This window comes from Hevea brasiliensis, chromosome 6 (genome assembly GCF_030052815.1).
Source record: "Hevea brasiliensis isolate MT/VB/25A 57/8 chromosome 6, ASM3005281v1, whole genome shotgun sequence".
NCBI lineage: Eukaryota > Viridiplantae > Streptophyta > Magnoliopsida > Malpighiales > Euphorbiaceae > Hevea > Hevea brasiliensis.
Genome location: NC_079498.1, coordinates 2,660,147 through 2,677,898, shown reverse-complemented (window position 1 = coordinate 2,677,898; position 17,752 = coordinate 2,660,147). Strand labels below are relative to the sequence as shown.

The 17,752-nt window shown below is 36.5% G+C and overlaps 2 protein-coding genes across 2 annotated transcripts; one reads left to right on the top strand and one right to left on the bottom strand.

The window, feature by feature from the left end:
* The first annotated feature begins 2,696 nt into the window (after positions 1-2,696).
* Positions 2,697-3,331, top strand: LOC110660527 (histone H2B). The gene has a single exon (XM_021818866.2). It carries the CDS (start codon positions 2,774-2,776, stop codon positions 3,206-3,208), a length of 435 nt encoding a protein of 144 aa, XP_021674558.1. The 5' UTR covers positions 2,697-2,773; the 3' UTR covers positions 3,209-3,331.
* A 12-nt stretch (positions 3,332-3,343) lies between these two features.
* LOC110660525 (pheophorbide a oxygenase, chloroplastic) lies at positions 3,344-9,100 on the bottom strand. The gene is made up of 7 exons (XM_021818865.2): positions 8,504-9,100; positions 7,949-8,184; positions 7,706-7,832; positions 5,391-5,527; positions 4,623-4,782; positions 3,767-4,045; positions 3,344-3,663 (listed from the first exon to the last, which is right to left on the bottom strand). The coding sequence occupies exons 1-7, from the start codon at positions 8,924-8,926 to the stop codon at positions 3,409-3,411; spliced, it is 1,617 nt and encodes a 538-aa protein (XP_021674557.2). The 5' UTR covers positions 8,927-9,100; the 3' UTR covers positions 3,344-3,408.
* Between the last annotated feature and the right edge of the window lie 8,652 nt (positions 9,101-17,752).

Below are 17,752 nucleotides of genomic sequence, written 5' to 3'. Positions count from 1 at the left end.
TTACTCCATTCTTCTAGATAATGGAAACTATCTATTTAAATTGATTGCATTTTAGTTTCAAAATTTCATCCGATTGAAACTCCAATCCTTCAACGAGAACTAAATTTGTAACACATATTTTACCTTGTTATATTTAGCCTAAAACTTTTACTCTCAAGAGTCTTTCTCTAACTTTTAATTAACTTTTTCACTAATTTCATCCACTAAGACAGTATTATCCACAAATAGCATACATTATGAGACGCCATATTAAATATAACGAGTTAGCTTATCTAGGGAACTCATCCGTATCCTATCTCAGTATTCACACACTTATAATCGCCCCCTTATGCATGTCCTTCATAACATTTATATATCTAATATGGACTTCTTTATTCTCGAACACCCAATAAAAATTTCCCTCATTGCGCTATTATACGTATTTTATAAGTTAATTAATGAATAGTATATGAAAATTGTTCTTCCTCCCTTTACAAATTTTCATTTTTTTTTAACATAAAAATAGGCTTTATTATAGATCAAAATTGGATAGACATACGGCTGTATAACCAGTATACTCCCGTGTATCCAATCTTATAGTCTGTTATAGGTTATTTGGGCATTGATATAATTTTAAAGGACTGAGAATGAAATAAATGAATAGATAAGATACTGACAATTAATTTATTTCCAAAGTGCAATAAAAATACAGTTGACATAGAGTTATGAAATTCCACCTAGAATTATTATTTTTAATTATCCAGTTATTTTACTTTAAAGTTATGCACCACCAAGCGATTCACTTAGCGCGTTGGTTTTTCAATCGCGTAGGTACTGGAGACTAGACACAACCACAGCGGCAACCACATTGCATAAGTGACCATTGACTCCAAAATAGTCCAGGCCAGTTATTAGGTTATAAATGGTTCTACAAAACTTAAAAAAGTGCAAATAAAAATTTTGAGTGACCATAAGACATAGGGCAACAAATCATATGGAGAACACTAGGCCTAAATATTGCTATAACCTGTTCAAATAAATTGGTAAAATATGATACCAAAACTGCCTAGTTAAGGAATCAGAAATTGGAATCGAAGTAGTTATGGTTATTTGACCATAACTTGAGTTCCAAAAATCCAAATAACATGATTCAAAAAAGGAAAAAAAAAAAGACAAGATATTGAGGGACAACTTCCATGAAGGAAGTATGGCCAAACAGTAGCCACAAGGTGATCAAATTGATAGGTAAAATTGGACATTAAAGCTAAACCTAAAGAAAGGTTCACAAAACAAGCTATTTTATGATAGGGTTTTAACCCTAATATATTGCTAAACAGTGAATTACATGAAATAGGTATGTGGAACCCACTTTTCCACTATAAAGTAACATGAAATATCTAATGAGAAACTAATAATGCTTAATTGCCCAAGGTAAACCTAGGCTTATGTATACAGTTTGGATCAATTGGTATACCAATTAGGGACTACAAATAGCAGTATTACCTACATGGATAATCATTTATTAACAAAATATGTATGATATGATTGATCTACAGGCTCTATGCATGTCCGTTGGCTATTGTGCCTAATTTTATTTATGGCTTTAAAAGCCTACTCACTGGCCTTGTAATATTTTAGGAGTATCTCTAAGATTGCATTTAAGCACTCTTTTACATAATTAATGTATCACTAATTTATCAGTTTAATATCATAAAGTTCGAGCAATTCTAGATAACTTTTTTTCTTTATTATCACTTAAGTCTTACCCTTACTTACCATTAAGTGTCTATGATTTCCACTATCACATGCAACAAGTTATTGTTACCCTTTGTTGTTGCTACTAATTAAGCTCAATTCATTTATGAGAGAGCTCTTAGATGAACCAATAAGGATTTGATATGTCGATAAGATTAGTTGATTTTGAGCTTTTTAAATTTTTGGTGGTTTATGATGTATCTAATGTTTGATCTAATCAATGCATTTTTATAGGGTTTTGTTATAAAAACATGTGCTTAGTTTTTATTTATATTGTGAAGTAGTTCTTTGATTTTCCAAAAATTAGAATATTTGATTTTTTTAGGATTAATTTAAAACGTTACACTGTAATTTAAAGAAATATTTTTAAAATAAAATTAAAATTTATATATTTTTTAATAATAAATTAAAATTAAAATTAAAAAATAAAAGTAAAATACGAGAGAAACATTATGACCAAGTTATAAAAATTATAAAAAAAAAACTGATAAACAGACAACAATAAGTAGTTATTATTTAATTATTTTTGTGATTTTTTTTCCAGTTAACTAAATGGGATTTTTTGCACTTTTAAGATTAGCCTTTAAAATTTGGGTGGACCTTCACCTCCCCAATGCAACAGTCCGTGACATTAACAACTCCCGCGCTAAACTCCTGCGAAACTCAAATTTTGGTCAACTCAAAAACGAAGACGCAACACAGCACAAATATCCTAAAAATCAATCCTCTCCGTCCACTCACCATTCCTTTAAATCCACCTGTACACGTCATCAATCCTTACCTCACACAGATCCACCCGCGAAAAATCCCAACAGATTCCCAATAACTAAAAAACAATCCTGCCCGTCCACTCCAACGCCCGTGAAATCCGGCGATCTCTTGTCCACGTCACGGATCCGTGCCGGTCTAATCCAACCAATCAAAGAACATTCCTCTCCCTCTATATAAGGAGTCTAAAACCCAGATTCAATTCCAATATACTTGAAATCGCAGTGTCTCTCTCTTGTAAATCAGAGCATCAATCTTTTTCCATTGTCAGATGGCACCAAAGGCAGAGAAGAAACCGGCGGAGAAGAAGCCAGCGGAAGAAAAGAAGGCTGAGAAGGCACCGGCGGAGAAGAAGCCGAGAGCAGAGAAGAAGTTGCCCAAGGATGGCGGCTCCGCTGCTGACAAGAAGAAGAAGCGTACAAAGAAGAGTGTGGAGACCTACAAAATCTACATCTTCAAGGTCTTGAAACAGGTTCACCCAGATATTGGGATCTCCAGCAAGGCTATGGGGATTATGAACAGCTTCATCAACGACATCTTTGAGAAGCTTGCTCAGGAATCCTCTCGGCTTGCTAGGTATAACAAGAAGCCCACCATTACTTCTAGGGAGATCCAGACTGCAGTGAGACTTGTTTTGCCAGGAGAGCTTGCTAAGCACGCCGTTTCGGAGGGTACTAAGGCGGTCACGAAGTTCACTAGCTCTTAGGTTAGGGTTTCCTTTTTTAGGGATAAAAATTTGGTCTTTCTGATTGTAAAGGCTGAGTTCTATGTTGTAACTAATCTAGTGTCATGAACTGAAATGGAAATGAAAGCTATCATATTTTGGTAATTTCAATCTGAATTGAGTACAAATTTCTCTATAAAATTTTACAAAAATGATTGAATTCTACAATTGTGTTCTATCTCTCATTCAATTTCAGCATGTACGTAATCAACATATACAAAGTTTCTCTCAAGTTGATTCAAGATGTAAGCCAAACCAGCACTTAAAATTGCAAGTCCAGCCAGGAAAACTCTAAACTGCAAATCTGAGGGAATCCCAGCTGTTGCAGAGAAGAAAACAGTTGCTCCAATTAGAAATTTTTCTAAAGCCTGGAATGCTGTATAAGCCCTTTTACATGATGAGCACTGCTGGGTGTGCTGCTCAAATCTATCCAACATCTGTGAGAAGTGTGGAAAATAGGAATGGTATCAGAATTCAGAATATCAACTTCATAGTTAAATTTCAAACTTTATGCAGATTTCTGTTGGATGTTCTTTTTACCTGGCGTTTGGACAGGACTGTTGAAGGCAAAGGCTGTTGATTACTGAAGCCAAACCACTCAGGTTGGCTGTTGCCATGCCGCCTCAGCCAATTTCGAAATGCTAATACAAAGCGATCTGCTTGAGTGGGTGTGAATGTGAGCTTTGTGTAATCTTGATTCACATCAGTGGAACCTTCCTTTGATTTGGAAAGAAAGATCTTCTCCTGACCCTGAAGAACAATCATGTCTCCATCATATACCTTATTTGAGGTCCAGTGCTCGTGCCACCTTGGAACCACCTAACATAAACAAAACTAAGTTTAGTTTCATCGAAATTCACAAGGACAACAGACATTACAGAATCAAGCTAGCTTAATGGGAAAGATAGCTCGATTTTGACAATTCACTTTCCAAGCAGAAGGAAACTAATTATGGTGAGAAACATGATGAAGCTGGGAATGCATATCTAGGCAGGTAAAAAATTATGAATACTGATGCTGGAATGTTTTCCTTACAAAAATATCAAAGTTCATGCAAACCAACCTGCTTAATTTCCAGAGTGGACTAAAACCTGCCTTGTTGATATGATGGATTAAATGCTTGGGACTTCTTATAGATGTCAACACTATTTTCATGAATAGACTAATCATTGTAATTATCAGAACCATATTTTCAATGAAGAATAAAAGGAAAGATTTGTCATCTAAACCCTCAACACCTGAGTGCTTTTTGGAATGATTTCTCAGATGTTTTAAGTCGTGCTATAATAAATGAAGATCAAATGGAGGGCAGGTGATATAACATCAAAAAATTTGTCAACTATTGGAATACCATGTAATTGCTACTGGAAAAGGAAAAGAACTGGAAGGTACACACCTGCCACCAGGCAGGCCCTGGCATTGTGAATTGGAAGAAGTTTCGAGCACTACAAACAATAGAACGTGTCTTTCCAGGTGCCATTGGCACATTGAAGGAACAAATCCATATTGTCCATTTCTGATCGCCGACTATAGGAAGTTTTGTATCTATCTCTACTCTGGAAAAAAATAAGACAAGTATACAATTTTAAAATCAACAATGCCTCAAAGAGTGAAAACGATAAGAACAGTTTAAGAGAATTCAAAACAAGAAATTGTAGTTCATTACTGGACTTGAACTAAAATTGGTGTCAAAGTAACCTAGTCCTCTTCACTGACTTGCATTAGAGTAATAAAAATCCTATTGTATCACTATCAACTTCCAAGTTCCAATTCCAAACTCTGAAATATAAGCATCTACAGATAGCCTTTCACCATTAATTCCACAGAGAATTCAACCCCAAACCTTAATAGGTGGAGTTGAACACACCACATTAAAGGTCATGCCAAATTTATACACAACCAAGGTGGGATCTCCTTACCAAACATCAAGTACTGGAACAACGAGATTCACGGAGCATCAAAACCCACATTTTCCTTTTACTGACCATTGCAACAGGATGCTTAAACTTTTATGTTAAACAAAATAACTAGTAAAAGGTCCCAAATAACAACCAAGAAATCATAGAAGTGATATTTGTCAAAAACAAATGATAAATGTGAGTGCAACAAGATTTTATTAAACAAATACACAGTTCTTACTTCTAGGCACGAGGCTACTACTTACTTATTCATGTAGTAACAAGGTGCAACAAACTTAGTACTGATACGTGGATTTCCATCATTAGCTCCAGCAAAGCCCCAAGGGCCAATAGTTTCCAACTTAAATGTTAAAGGCTTGGCTCTATCTCTCCTTCCTGTAACCTGTAGATTCATTTCTCAAAGTAAGCAACAGAATGAGTGAATAGTTGTCGAAGTTCGAATCTATGCTGATGAATCACGGCAAGGATGCTTTCCAAATTACAGCATTTATTAGAATGTAAAACAGCCGAATATGCAGTAAATCCTTTTGACTTTCAGAACCCATGTTACCAAGTAACAAGAAATGCAGATGGTTGAGTAGCAAAAGAAACTTTGCCAAAAAAAATGCACAACTTTCTTTCTGGCTATTTGCATTAGAATGTTTGACAAGGGGTTACTCACACAGACACACAAAAGTAAATTTCTTTGTGAAGAGGTAAAATACCTGCTTCTAGATTTTTAACGGGAAAACAAAATAAAGAACTGATTTTCAAGAGAGAGAGAGAGAGAGAGAGAGAGAGAGAGACAACACCTTCCTATTATCACCTATCCAAAACCCAGTCAAATTCTAATGAATGTTTCACATTCACTGTTCTGGAAACATAAGAAATTGGTTGGGTCATTGCAATCCATGCATAGTTATTAAAGGCGCGCAGGCTCCAGGCTCACAAGGCTCCAGTCCTAACGCCTCTACAGGAGAAAGGCGGGCAACATTCAACAGGCTCTTGCCTTATGCACCTAAGTGTGCGCCTTGTTCCAGACGCAAGACTAGAAAGACGCGCATTTTTTATTTCTACACTCAGCGAGTACTTCCATTGACAAAAAGCACTACCACCCAACTTGAAATTTGTTGATCTAGAAATTTTCAAAATTAGTATCGTTGGTGATAACTAGTCACCAAAATCTCATCAAACTAACATACTCAGGATTACAAACCTCTCATATTTTCATTATCAACACTACCACTCATTATCTTTTAAAAAAAAAAAAAAGTTAATACTCCTTTAGTTCTTAAAGGCGAGAGAAATGATGAAGATATTGATTTTGAAAATGAATATTAAGAGTATAAAGCTGTAGAAAAAGATGAATAAGATATAATTACTTTATAATTTCTTAACTTTAGTTATGAAATATTAAAAGACTATTAAAGTTTTAATAATTTAGTACTTGAATGCTTATTGGTTATTATTATTTTTAGTTTTATGTTATTTGAAGTTAGATGGAATATTCATATATATTTTACTTTTATTGTTTTTTTTTTTTGCGCCTCATCTCGCTTCGCCTTGTGCCTAGGCTCCAGGACCCCTTAGTGCCTTAGTGCGCCTTGAGCCTTTAATAACTATGAATGCATGTGTAGCATGATAATCCACATTCATCATATTTGTAGCAATCTCTTAGAATTCATATTGCCAAATTCTCATTGATGTCCAGCAGATAATTGAAGACACTATGCTGATCTCCATCAAGACCTTCATCTTCATGTTATTAACAAATTTCAAGTTTATAGCCTCCTACATCAACTCCCTCGTGAATTTCAAGTAAACTTGTTTTTCCAAAATGACAGGGCTGACAACATTTCATTTCATTTCTTCATATATTGGAATCTCACAACTTTTTGCAAAGTACTATCTTTTGTAATGTATGCATAATAGTCTTAACTCTTTAAGTAACCCAGCAAGATGCTGTATAAATGATTCCAATACCTGAAATTAAATGGAACACTTGATTCAACTGAGCAATATTGAAGCTCAGCAGCACTACTTAAACTATGTAGTAAATTCCTCAAACCCCATGCAAGCTATAAACCTTCTGATACAGATAGGGGTAATCAGCAAATGGGCCAAGTACCAGTTGGGCCAGGGAAGCTGAAGGTATATTCAAGAAAGAAATTTAGAGGCACCAACAGCAAAGGAATTCTAAAAGCCTCAGGGTTGCTGAGGCAAGGACATGCGGTTGTTACTGCTATGGGAATATAGAAGCTAGTTGGCAGGCTAGAATAACAAATTAGTACATGAGGTTTTTATTTAAAGAAAGAAGAGCATGTAATGAGGGGTATTGAGTATTCTGATTTTACTTTTTTTTTTTTTTTCCGGCTGTTGCTGGGCTTAGAGAATTCCTAGAGGATTCCTTAGAGTTATTTGTTGTTAAGTCATTTCTAATTTGTAAGAGTCGCTTGAGTTGTAATATGTTCTGTTGCTAAGTAACACAAAAGTACTTTCAATTTATTTCTCTTGCTCCTAATCTCTATCAGATACTAAATGAACAAATCTCTAATGATGATTCTTAGATTCATAATTCTACCTTGTGATGAGCAAAATCAATGTGGGAAGGATCAGAGACATTCTCCATGAGTGTATCATAGCCGTAGAACAAATCACGCTGAATTGTGACTGCTGAGAACTCAGGTTTATCAAAGTCATCCGGTAACCTAAACAATTAAAATAAGAACATACATGATTATATAAGCATAGCATAATCAAATTCAATAATCAAATCAACTATAAAACATTGCAAACTAACAAGAAATAAGGAAGGATCAATCACATTGGAGGCTTGGTTGCCTTAGCTCTTTCCCATCCATTTTCGTCTGGCCAAACAAAGAGAAGACCTTGGGACACCATTGAAGGAAATCTGGTAGCACAAGCTCTGGGGGACTTAACTGCACGAGCTTCAGGACCCTCAGGCAAGGCCTGCGGTATACTTGTGCAAGATCCACACCCATCAAATGACCATCCATGGTATGAACATTGCAAATGCCCATTCTCATCAATCCGCCCTTCCTACAATACAAAGGGCACCTATCAAGATCATCAGCTCCAACTAGTAAGTTCCTAAGTTTGGTTGCCTAGACAACATGCAAAATCAGAAGACAAATAAAATATTCAGGAAATGAAATCCATTCTTATTTAGCACCCAATTATACAAACTGGCCACCAATACTAGCTTTGCACAAATTATAAGGCACGATGAGCTTAGAAATCAAGTTTACTAAATTAAGATATATATATATATATATATATATATATATAACCAAACCAATCAACCAGACAAAGAAGCCAGTTCAATTATGGTGAACAACATATAAATTTACTAACTTACAGATAAAGGAGCGAGCCTGTGGGGACACTTATCATCAAAAGCAACCCATTCTTGATTGGCCTTATCAAACCAAAGAACTAAGTCTCGACCCAGAAGCTGAAATGGGGTTGGCAAACAAGGGTCCAAATCCTCAACCAAGGAAACCGGGTACCAGTGATCCCTCCAAGAGAACTTAGAGTCAGAACTCTCTTCTCCACTCTCATCATCAATTCTAAAGTCCCCTTCTTTATCTTCTTCTTCCTCTTCTTTCTCAACAGATGGTGATGGGGGTGCTGCCACTTTAAGGGGAGAGAAGTTCAGAGATCTCGTTGGCAGTTTTTCACTAGTAAACAAAGGGGCTGGGGCTTTGAGGGAGATTTGTTTTAGTGATGTTGGTGATAGTAAAGATTTGGGCATGCAAGAGGCAGAGACAAGTAGAGCCATGTTTCAGTTGCTTAATGATTTTTTCTTTTCTTGGATTGGCTTATGAGAAATTTTTGTGCTTTCCTTATTGAGAGTTTGAGACTGGGGACTTGTCTTAGAGAGAGAAAAAACATGGGCCTCAGAGAGAAAATGTGAGAGAAGTACTTGCGTGCAAGCTCCTCTTCCAGTTTCTAGACGTGAAAGCGAAGGCTTGTAGATATGTTTTTCTGGTGCATTAAACCTCATTACTTCTGATGGGTCGGATCCTACCAAAGTTAGACGCGTCAGTACTTGTCTCGGTCAGTGCTTTTGATACATGACGTGTAAATTGTCAGACCATGGACTACGGAGAGCAGGAATGGGTCCACCGCTAATGCCTTGTAACCACAATTTCGGAATTTAACACGGTTATAATTTAGAGTAAATGAGGTGTTTTTCCTTAAATTAAAAAAAAAAACCTTATCAGATTATTTTAAAAGTCCCGTTTTGTTCGAATTTCGGAAATTGAAATTGAGAAAGAATTGAAGCAAAATAAAAAATGAAATGAACTTTTTTTCTTCTTTTTTTTAGTTTTCTTTTCTTTTTGAATAAATGGTTTTTTCTTTTTTTTTTAGATTTTATTTAGAATAAATAATTTACAAGAAAAAAAAATCTTATACAATTATATTTATTTATATTTTTTAAAATAATTTTTTAGGTCAAATATTTAAAATAAAAATATTTAATTATTTTTAACTGAAAAAATTTAACTTAAAAGAAATTTAAATCAAATTTAAATCAAGCAATGTATAATTGTGTGACAATTAAATAAAAATTTTTTTCACGCAAATAATTTATTTTACTATCTCCATCCATTATATATCGCATTTAAAAAATTAAGAAATATTATTTTTTTTTAAATTCTATTCTTTATCTTTATTAATATAATAAATATATATATATATAATTTTTTAAGTAAAATAAAAAATAATTTAATTTTATAAAAATGAGATTATTTAATTATTTTTTTAATTATAATATAAAATCAAAGTGTTTCAAATAAAAATAACAAAAATGAAACCATGTTTTCATGGTGGATTGGGTTTTGATAATTGAGATACCTAAAGCCAATATACAATCAAGTACAAAGAATATTATATAAAATTTCAATCCAGAAAATTAATAATAAATAATTTCGGATAAACAATAAGATTTACTTTACTTAAAACTATCTAACAAAAAGACAGAACAATAAAATTGATGGGATATATTTATAATAAAAATTATTATTTAATCTTATATTTTAACAAAAATAATTTTTTATTCTTTAAATTTTAATAAAATATACAGTTTAATTTATTTATTTTATTTCTTTTAAACTATTTAATTTATATGTCAAATTTTCTGCTAATTAATATTTGTCAAACTACTATTTAGTTTCATATTTTAGTGAACCTAATTAATTGATCTATGTATTTTGCTCTAAAATACAAGTGAGAATACCCTTCTTGTCTCCATTTGGGAATTAAAGGAGAAGGGATTTCTAGGGTAACATATTGTTCAGCAGAGGAGCTCTAAAGAGAACATTGGTCGATGCCGAGAGCCCTTACCATACGTATAAATTACTCATGCTATGCCTCTTCCCTCCTGTAGGAACTCTCTGGCTGTGTAGGTACTTTCTGGCTGTGCCCTTTTGTAACTTTATACGTATGATATTTTTCCTTGTAATTCCCTGTACATATTTTGAGCAAACACAATGAAAGAATCCACCTTTTGATCAATGTGATGAGTTCACAGGCTTCAATGTTCATTGGATCTTGGAAATCCTGCTAGATTGGATTAGACCAATTTATTGGTTCATTTTCAAGGGATTGGATGGATCCTAGGGACTTAGAAGAGGGAGAAGAGGTTTCCCAACCTGAGCATCTTCAGGTAAGGTGGCTATTTCTACAAGGTTATCAATCCGAGAAGAAAGAGTTCTTCTTAAGGGTCGATGCTGGGAGCCCTTACCATACGTATAAATTACTCATGCTATGCCTCTTTCCTCTTATAGGTACTCTCTAGCTGTGCTCTTTTTGTAACTTTATAGGTATGATAATGGGACCATCATGTCTAATATCATAACAAAGACATTTTTGATACACAGGATCCTCTGACGAGACAAGTGTAGAGCATACGTGTCTCTAATTGCACAAGTATAATACACATTCTAGGGTTTTTAGGAGAAGAAAGAAAGAATTAGAATGCCATAAATGAAAACAGAGAGGTTTATTTCTGAGAGGAAAGCTTAATTATAACTGAACTGAGAGTCTCCTACTGAGAGACTCTAACTTTTACAGGCAACCGGGTAGCAACCTGCTACCGACACTCTTAAAGTAAAACATACACACTTGTTACATAACAACATGGCCGACAAACTTTAATTACGGAGTTGTTGACAGATTGAGAGTCTGGTAGTCAGAATCATCCGAGTCATCAATTCCAAAAAAGTCCTTGGGCCATTGTCCATATTCTGTGGGAGAAAGGTGGGTCAGCATTCTCGATAGCTTCACGGGCTTCAATGTCCATTGGATTAGACTAATTTATTGGTTCATTTTCAAGGGATTGGATGAGTCTTGGGGACATGCAGTTCACATGAGGAAGAGTCAGGGGCTGGTAATTATTTATCTCACAGAGATGTTCAGCCAGTTGTCTTCTTAGGGTTCCCATTGCATCCTTTTCCAGGATTGATCCATTATAAGTTCTCCACTCAGATTCAGAATTTTGAGACCAGAGGAGTCCATCAGCCCTTCTTAAAAAGGGTCTGTGCATGATAAACAGGGTCTTAATAGTAGGTTGAGTCCTGATGGGCATTTCTTCAACTCCATGGACCTCTATGAGCCGTTTGAGACTGTTTTCGCCATGCAGAGATGGCTTGAACCATTTAAGGAACCTGAACAAGAGAGTCTTGTTTGTGTTGTTGAGTGTATATTGATAAAGTGTTAAGAGAGGAAACTCTATACTCGTAGAATATAAGGTGATCATACACCATAGGAGCCATAGTTCTTCGAGAATGAGATCTCTGTCAGGGTGAATGCTGAAACAGGTTAAAAATGGATTGTTAGGGATGAAAAGAGTAATCCCCTCAGAGTATTTCTGACACTTAAGTAGTGGAATAAATAGTCTTTTGCAAATTGGGCTATTTTTGGAATGAGTTGATTAGGAGAGCAACCTGGAGGGAAGCTGTCTGGTGTGGGGATAAGGAAACCAGGGGTATTTGGAGAGGAGGAAGAAGCCATTAAGATTAAAGGAAATGTAAAACGGGAATTAATGAGGTGAAGGTCTCTGGGTCTAGACAGGGAGTCTGGGATTAAATTGTGTTTTCCCTTTATGTGCTGGACTGTAAATTTATACTTGGCGAACCAGTCCTTTAACCTTAACAGTTGTGGTTCAGGAAGGGATTTGTTCTTGAAATCCAGAATCTTTGGGAAAGATGAGTTGTCCATGATTACAGTGAAATGATGTCCAATGAAATGAAACTCAAACTTCTTGATTCTATTTTTAACAACTAAGATTTCTTTGTACACAGAGTGATAATGCTTTTGGGATTCACCGCTGGCATGGCCACAGATGTATTTTTCTCCTTGGATTTCTTCGATAAGGACAGCACCCAAGTGGGTGTCACTGGCATCAGTTTGGAGGGTGCAATGTCCTGTACTGGGAATCTTCAGAGGTGGCAGATTCGAAGCCACTGCTTTAAGGGCCTTGACTGCCTCTGGTTGTTCCTTTCCCCAAGGAGGTGCAGTCTTCTTGAGCATATTTGAAAGTTTGCAGGTGTGTGTAGCGACATGAGGTATTAACTTTCTAATGTAATTGACAATGCCTAAGAATTGTTGTATTTGTTTTGTTGATAAGTCTTTGTCAGGGAACTTTAGCAATTCTTCTGCAATATGTGGCCCCAGCTGGTGCCTTTCATTTTTAAATCGCGTTCCAAGGAAATCGATATCAGATTTGTGCCAAAGAATTCTTCTTTTCAGACAGCATTATGCCATAAGATTCCAATATGGATTGAAAAGTAGTCAAAAGTGCTTTATAAGCCGTGACGTTTTTTGAGAACAGTAGGATGTCATCGATGTAAATGAGAACACTATGGAGTATATGCTCAAATATCTTTATCATGGCTTTTTGGAAAATAGAAGATGCTGTCTTTAGGCCAAAAAGGAGAACGGTCCATTGGTATTGGGCTGTGGGAATACAGAATGCAGTTTTGGGCCTATCCGTGGGTTGGATACTCAGTTACCAAAATCCAGCTTTGAGGTCAAACTTGGAAAATATGTGGGCTTCATGAAGCTGGGTAAACAGGGCTTCAAGCTTGGACAGTGGAAATTTGTCATCTTGTAAAAAATGATTAAGAGGCTTATAGTCGATTACGAGCCTCTTTTTGCCCCTTAGTTTTTCAGAACGTTTTTCCATATAAAAGGCTTGACAAGCCCATGGAGAGGATGTGGGTTCTATTAGGCCTTGTTGGAGTAACTGCTTACATTCTTCTTGAGCCAAAACCAGATCTGCTGGATTCATTCCCGGGTGTGAGGCCTTAGTGGGGTTTATGTCTTCATTCAATTTGAATGGTAGATGGACAAAGAACTCTGGATTTTTCCACAGAGGGTGATGGTGATGAAACTGTGCATGAGAATCTGCACAGGACTTCAAGAGAAGTTCTTTGTGTTCTTGGAACTCCATTGAGGCATCTGCTAATGAATACAGTTTAGGAACAGAGGTGAAAGGTTGAAAGTGTCTTTTGTATTTCAAATTCTTTGGCAGAATCTTTAAATGTTTTGCTTATTGATATAAATCAAACCCAATCAACAAGTTTTTATCAGGGAGGTCAAATCCAATGATTCTGGTCCAGAGGATGCAGGTTGGAAAGAACTGGATACCAATGGGATGTTTGGTAATCAGGTTGGTTTTAAAAATGTTCTCATCTACTGCTTTGAAATACTCCATGTGTGGGACCTAATATTCTCGAGGGAGTATGGCTGGGTTCATCATACTCTTATGGGCTCCAGTGTCAAGAAACCCAATAACATTAATTGGCCATTCATATTTACTGGGTAGGATATGTAATGGGACCAGAGGAACAAAGATAGTGTTTAGGCTGTAGGTCGGGCGAGAGGACTGGATATTTTGGGCCAGGTAAAATGGATAATGGGCTTCAAAGTTGGACTCTGAACTATCTGAGGATGGAGATTGGGTCTAGTCAAAGTCAGCATTATCTTCCCTAAGGGCAAAGATAGTTTCTGCATCAGGTTCATCTTGTTCTGAAAATAGGGACTCAATGTCATCATGTTCCAGGGAGATATGAGACACTTGTTGAATGTGCTGTAGAAGCATGACAGCTTTGTTTGGATTCTTGGGACAATTTTTTGCATAATGTCCACGATTTCCACAAATGTAACAGCGATCAAATTTCTTCGTGCCCATTCTCCTTTTTCTGAAGTACTGAACCAATTTCTTGTTCTTTAGATGTTTGAAAGGAGTCTTTGTTCCTGAGGAACCAGAATACCTTTTGTAATGGCTCTTTTTCTTGGGCTTACATTCACAGTTCTTTTCTTTACATTTGATGGCAAGGTGGGACTTCTGACAGACATTTTTCAGTGTCTTACTGTTGTCAACAATATCTTTGAACAGTCTCTGTTGCTTACACATCTTCTCCAGACAAACTAATGTCATTTGGTGTATTTCTCCAATGGTAATAGTATTCATGGCCCTACAGGTGGCAACAATGCTACGGTGTAACTCTGGTTGCAATGCTTCAGGAAGAGAAGCGATATAGGTATGCCGCAAGTTTATAGCATTGTAACCATTTAGCAAGTAGTACCGCTTGACCACACGCTGGTAATGCTTTTCTATATCTGCTCTCTTCAAGGAACAACAATACATGTCAAAGAATTCTTGGCATAGTTGCTTGTTGTACATAGAGGCATCTCCAAGAAATTCTGCAAAGATAGCATTGATAGCTGGCATGATGGTTAAATGGCAGAATTGAGCTTGGTGATATTCTCCAAGCAAAGCGAACCAATCTTGAAGTGTACCAATAGCCCGAGAAATTAATTCCCTAAGGACAACATGAAAATCAGCACCTTCTCGAAGCATCTGGACGTCTAGCTAGGTTTTAAATTCTGCGAGACGGTCTCTCCACTTTGATGGAGGTATGTCATCCAAAGTGAATTTAAAGCCTGGCTAGACGTCCAGATACTTCGAAAAGGCGCTGATTCCCATGTTGTCCTTAGGGAATTCATTTCTCGGGCTATTGGTACTCTTCAAGATTGGTTCGCCTTGCTTGGAGAATATCACTAAGCTGAATTCTGCCATTTAACCATTCGGCAAGCTATCAATGCTATCTTCGTAGAATTTCTTGGAGATGCCTCTTTGTACAACAAGCAACTACGCCAAGAATTCTTTGACATGCGTTGTTGTTCCTTGAAGAGAGCAAATATAGAAAAGCATTACCAGCGTATGGTCCAACGATACTACTTCCTGAATGGCTACAATGATATAAACCTGAGGCATACCTATATCGCTTCTCTTCCTGAAGCATTGCAAGCAGAGCTACACCATAGCATTGCTACCACCCCCAGGGCCATGAATGCCATTAATGTTGGAGAAATACACCAAATGACATTAGCTTATCTGGAGAAGATGTGTGAGCAACAGAGACTGTTCAAAGACATTGTTAACAACAGTTAGACACTGAAAAATGTCTGTCAGAAGTCCCACCTTGCCATCAAATATAAAGAAAAGAACTGTGAATGTAAGCCCAAGAAGAAGAGCCATTACAAAAAGTATTCCGGTTCCAAAAGTATTCCAGTTCTTCATGAACAAAGACTCCTTTCAATCATCGAAAGAACAAGAAACCGGTTCTGTACTTCATAAAAAGGAGAATGGGCACAAAGAAATCTGATCGTTGTTACATTTGTGGAAACCGTGGACATTATGCAAAAAATTGTCCCAAGAATCCAAACAAAGCTATCAAGCTTCTATAGCACATTCAACAAGTCTCTCATATCTCCCTGGAACATGATGACATTGAGTCCCTGTTTTCATAACAAGATGAACCTGATGCAGATGTGTGAGCAACAGAGACTATTCAAAGACATTGTTGACAATAGTAAGACACTGAAAAATATCTGTCAGAAGTCCCACCTTGCCATCAAATGTAAAGAAAAGAACTGTGAATGTAAGCCCAAGAAGAAGAGCCATTACAAAAAGTATTCCAATTCCTCATGAACCAAGACTCCTTTCAAACATCGAAAGAACAAGAAACTGGTTCTGTACTTCAGAAAAAGGATAATGGGCACGAAGAAATCTGATCGTTGTTACATTTGTGGAAACCGTGGACATTATGCAAAAAATTGTCCCAAGAATCCAAACAAAGCTGTCAAGCTTCTACAGCACGTTCAACAAGTCTCTCATATCTCCCTGGAACATGATGAAATTGAGTCCCTATTTTCAGAACAAGATGAACCTGATGCAGAAACTATCTTTGCCCTTAGAGAAGATGATGCTGACTTTGACCAGACCCAATCTCCATCCTCAGATAGTTCAGAGTCCGACTCTGAAGCCCATTATCCATTTTACCTGGCCCAAAATATCCAATCCGCTCGCCCTACCTACAGCCCAAACACTATCCATATTCCTCTGGTTCCGTTACATATCCTACCTAGTAAATATGAACGGCCCATAAATGTTATTGGGTTTCTCGACACTAGAGCCCATAAGAGTATGATGAACCCAGCCATACTCCCTCCAGAATATTGGGTCCCACACACGAGTATTTCAAAGCAGCAGATGGAAACATTTTTAAAACCAACCTGATTACCAAACATCCCATTGGTATCCAGTTCTTTCCAACCTGCATCATCTGGACCAGAATCATTGGATCTAACCTCCCTGATAAAGACTTGTTGATTGCATAAGTATAAAATAGCACCTTCTGTTTTCCAGAAAGCCATGATAAAGATATTTGAGCATATACTTCACAGTGCTCTCATTTACATCGATGACATCCTACTGTTCTAAAAAAATGTCAAGGCTCATAAAGCACTTTTGACCACTTTTTAATCCATAGTGGAATCTTATGGCATAATGCTGTCTGAAAAGAATAGTTCTTTGGCACAATTTGATATTGATTTCCTTGGAACGCGGTTTAAAAATGGAAGGTACCAGCCAAGGCCACATATTACAGAAGAATTGCTAAAGTTCCCTGACAAAGATTTATCAACAAAACAAATACAGCAATTCTTAGGCATTGTCAATTACATCAGAAAGTTTATTCCTCATGTCGCTACACACACCTGCAAACTTTCAAAGATGCTCAAGAAGACTGCACCTCTTTGGGGAAAGGAACAGACAGAAGCAGTCAAGGCCCTTAAAGCAGTAGCTTTAAATCCACCACCTCTGAAGATTCTCAGTACAAGACATCGCACGCTTCAAACTGATGCTAGTGACACCCATTGGGGTGCTGTCCTTATCGAAGAAATCCAAGGAGGAAAATACATTTGTGGCCATGCCATCGGTGAATTTCCAGAATCCCAAAAGCATTATCACTCTGTGTACAAAAAAATCTTAACTGTCAAAAATGGAATCAAGAAGTTCGAGTTTCATCTCATTGGACATCATTTCACTGTGATCATGGACAACTCATCTTTCCCAAAGATTCTGGATTTCAAGAACAAACCCCTTCCTGAACCACAACTGTTAAGGTTAAAGGACTGGTTCGCCAAGTATAAATTTACAGTCCAGCACATAAAGGGAAAACACAATTTGATCCCAAACCTCTTGTCTAGACCGAGAGACCTTCACCTCATTAATTCTTGTTTTACATTTCCC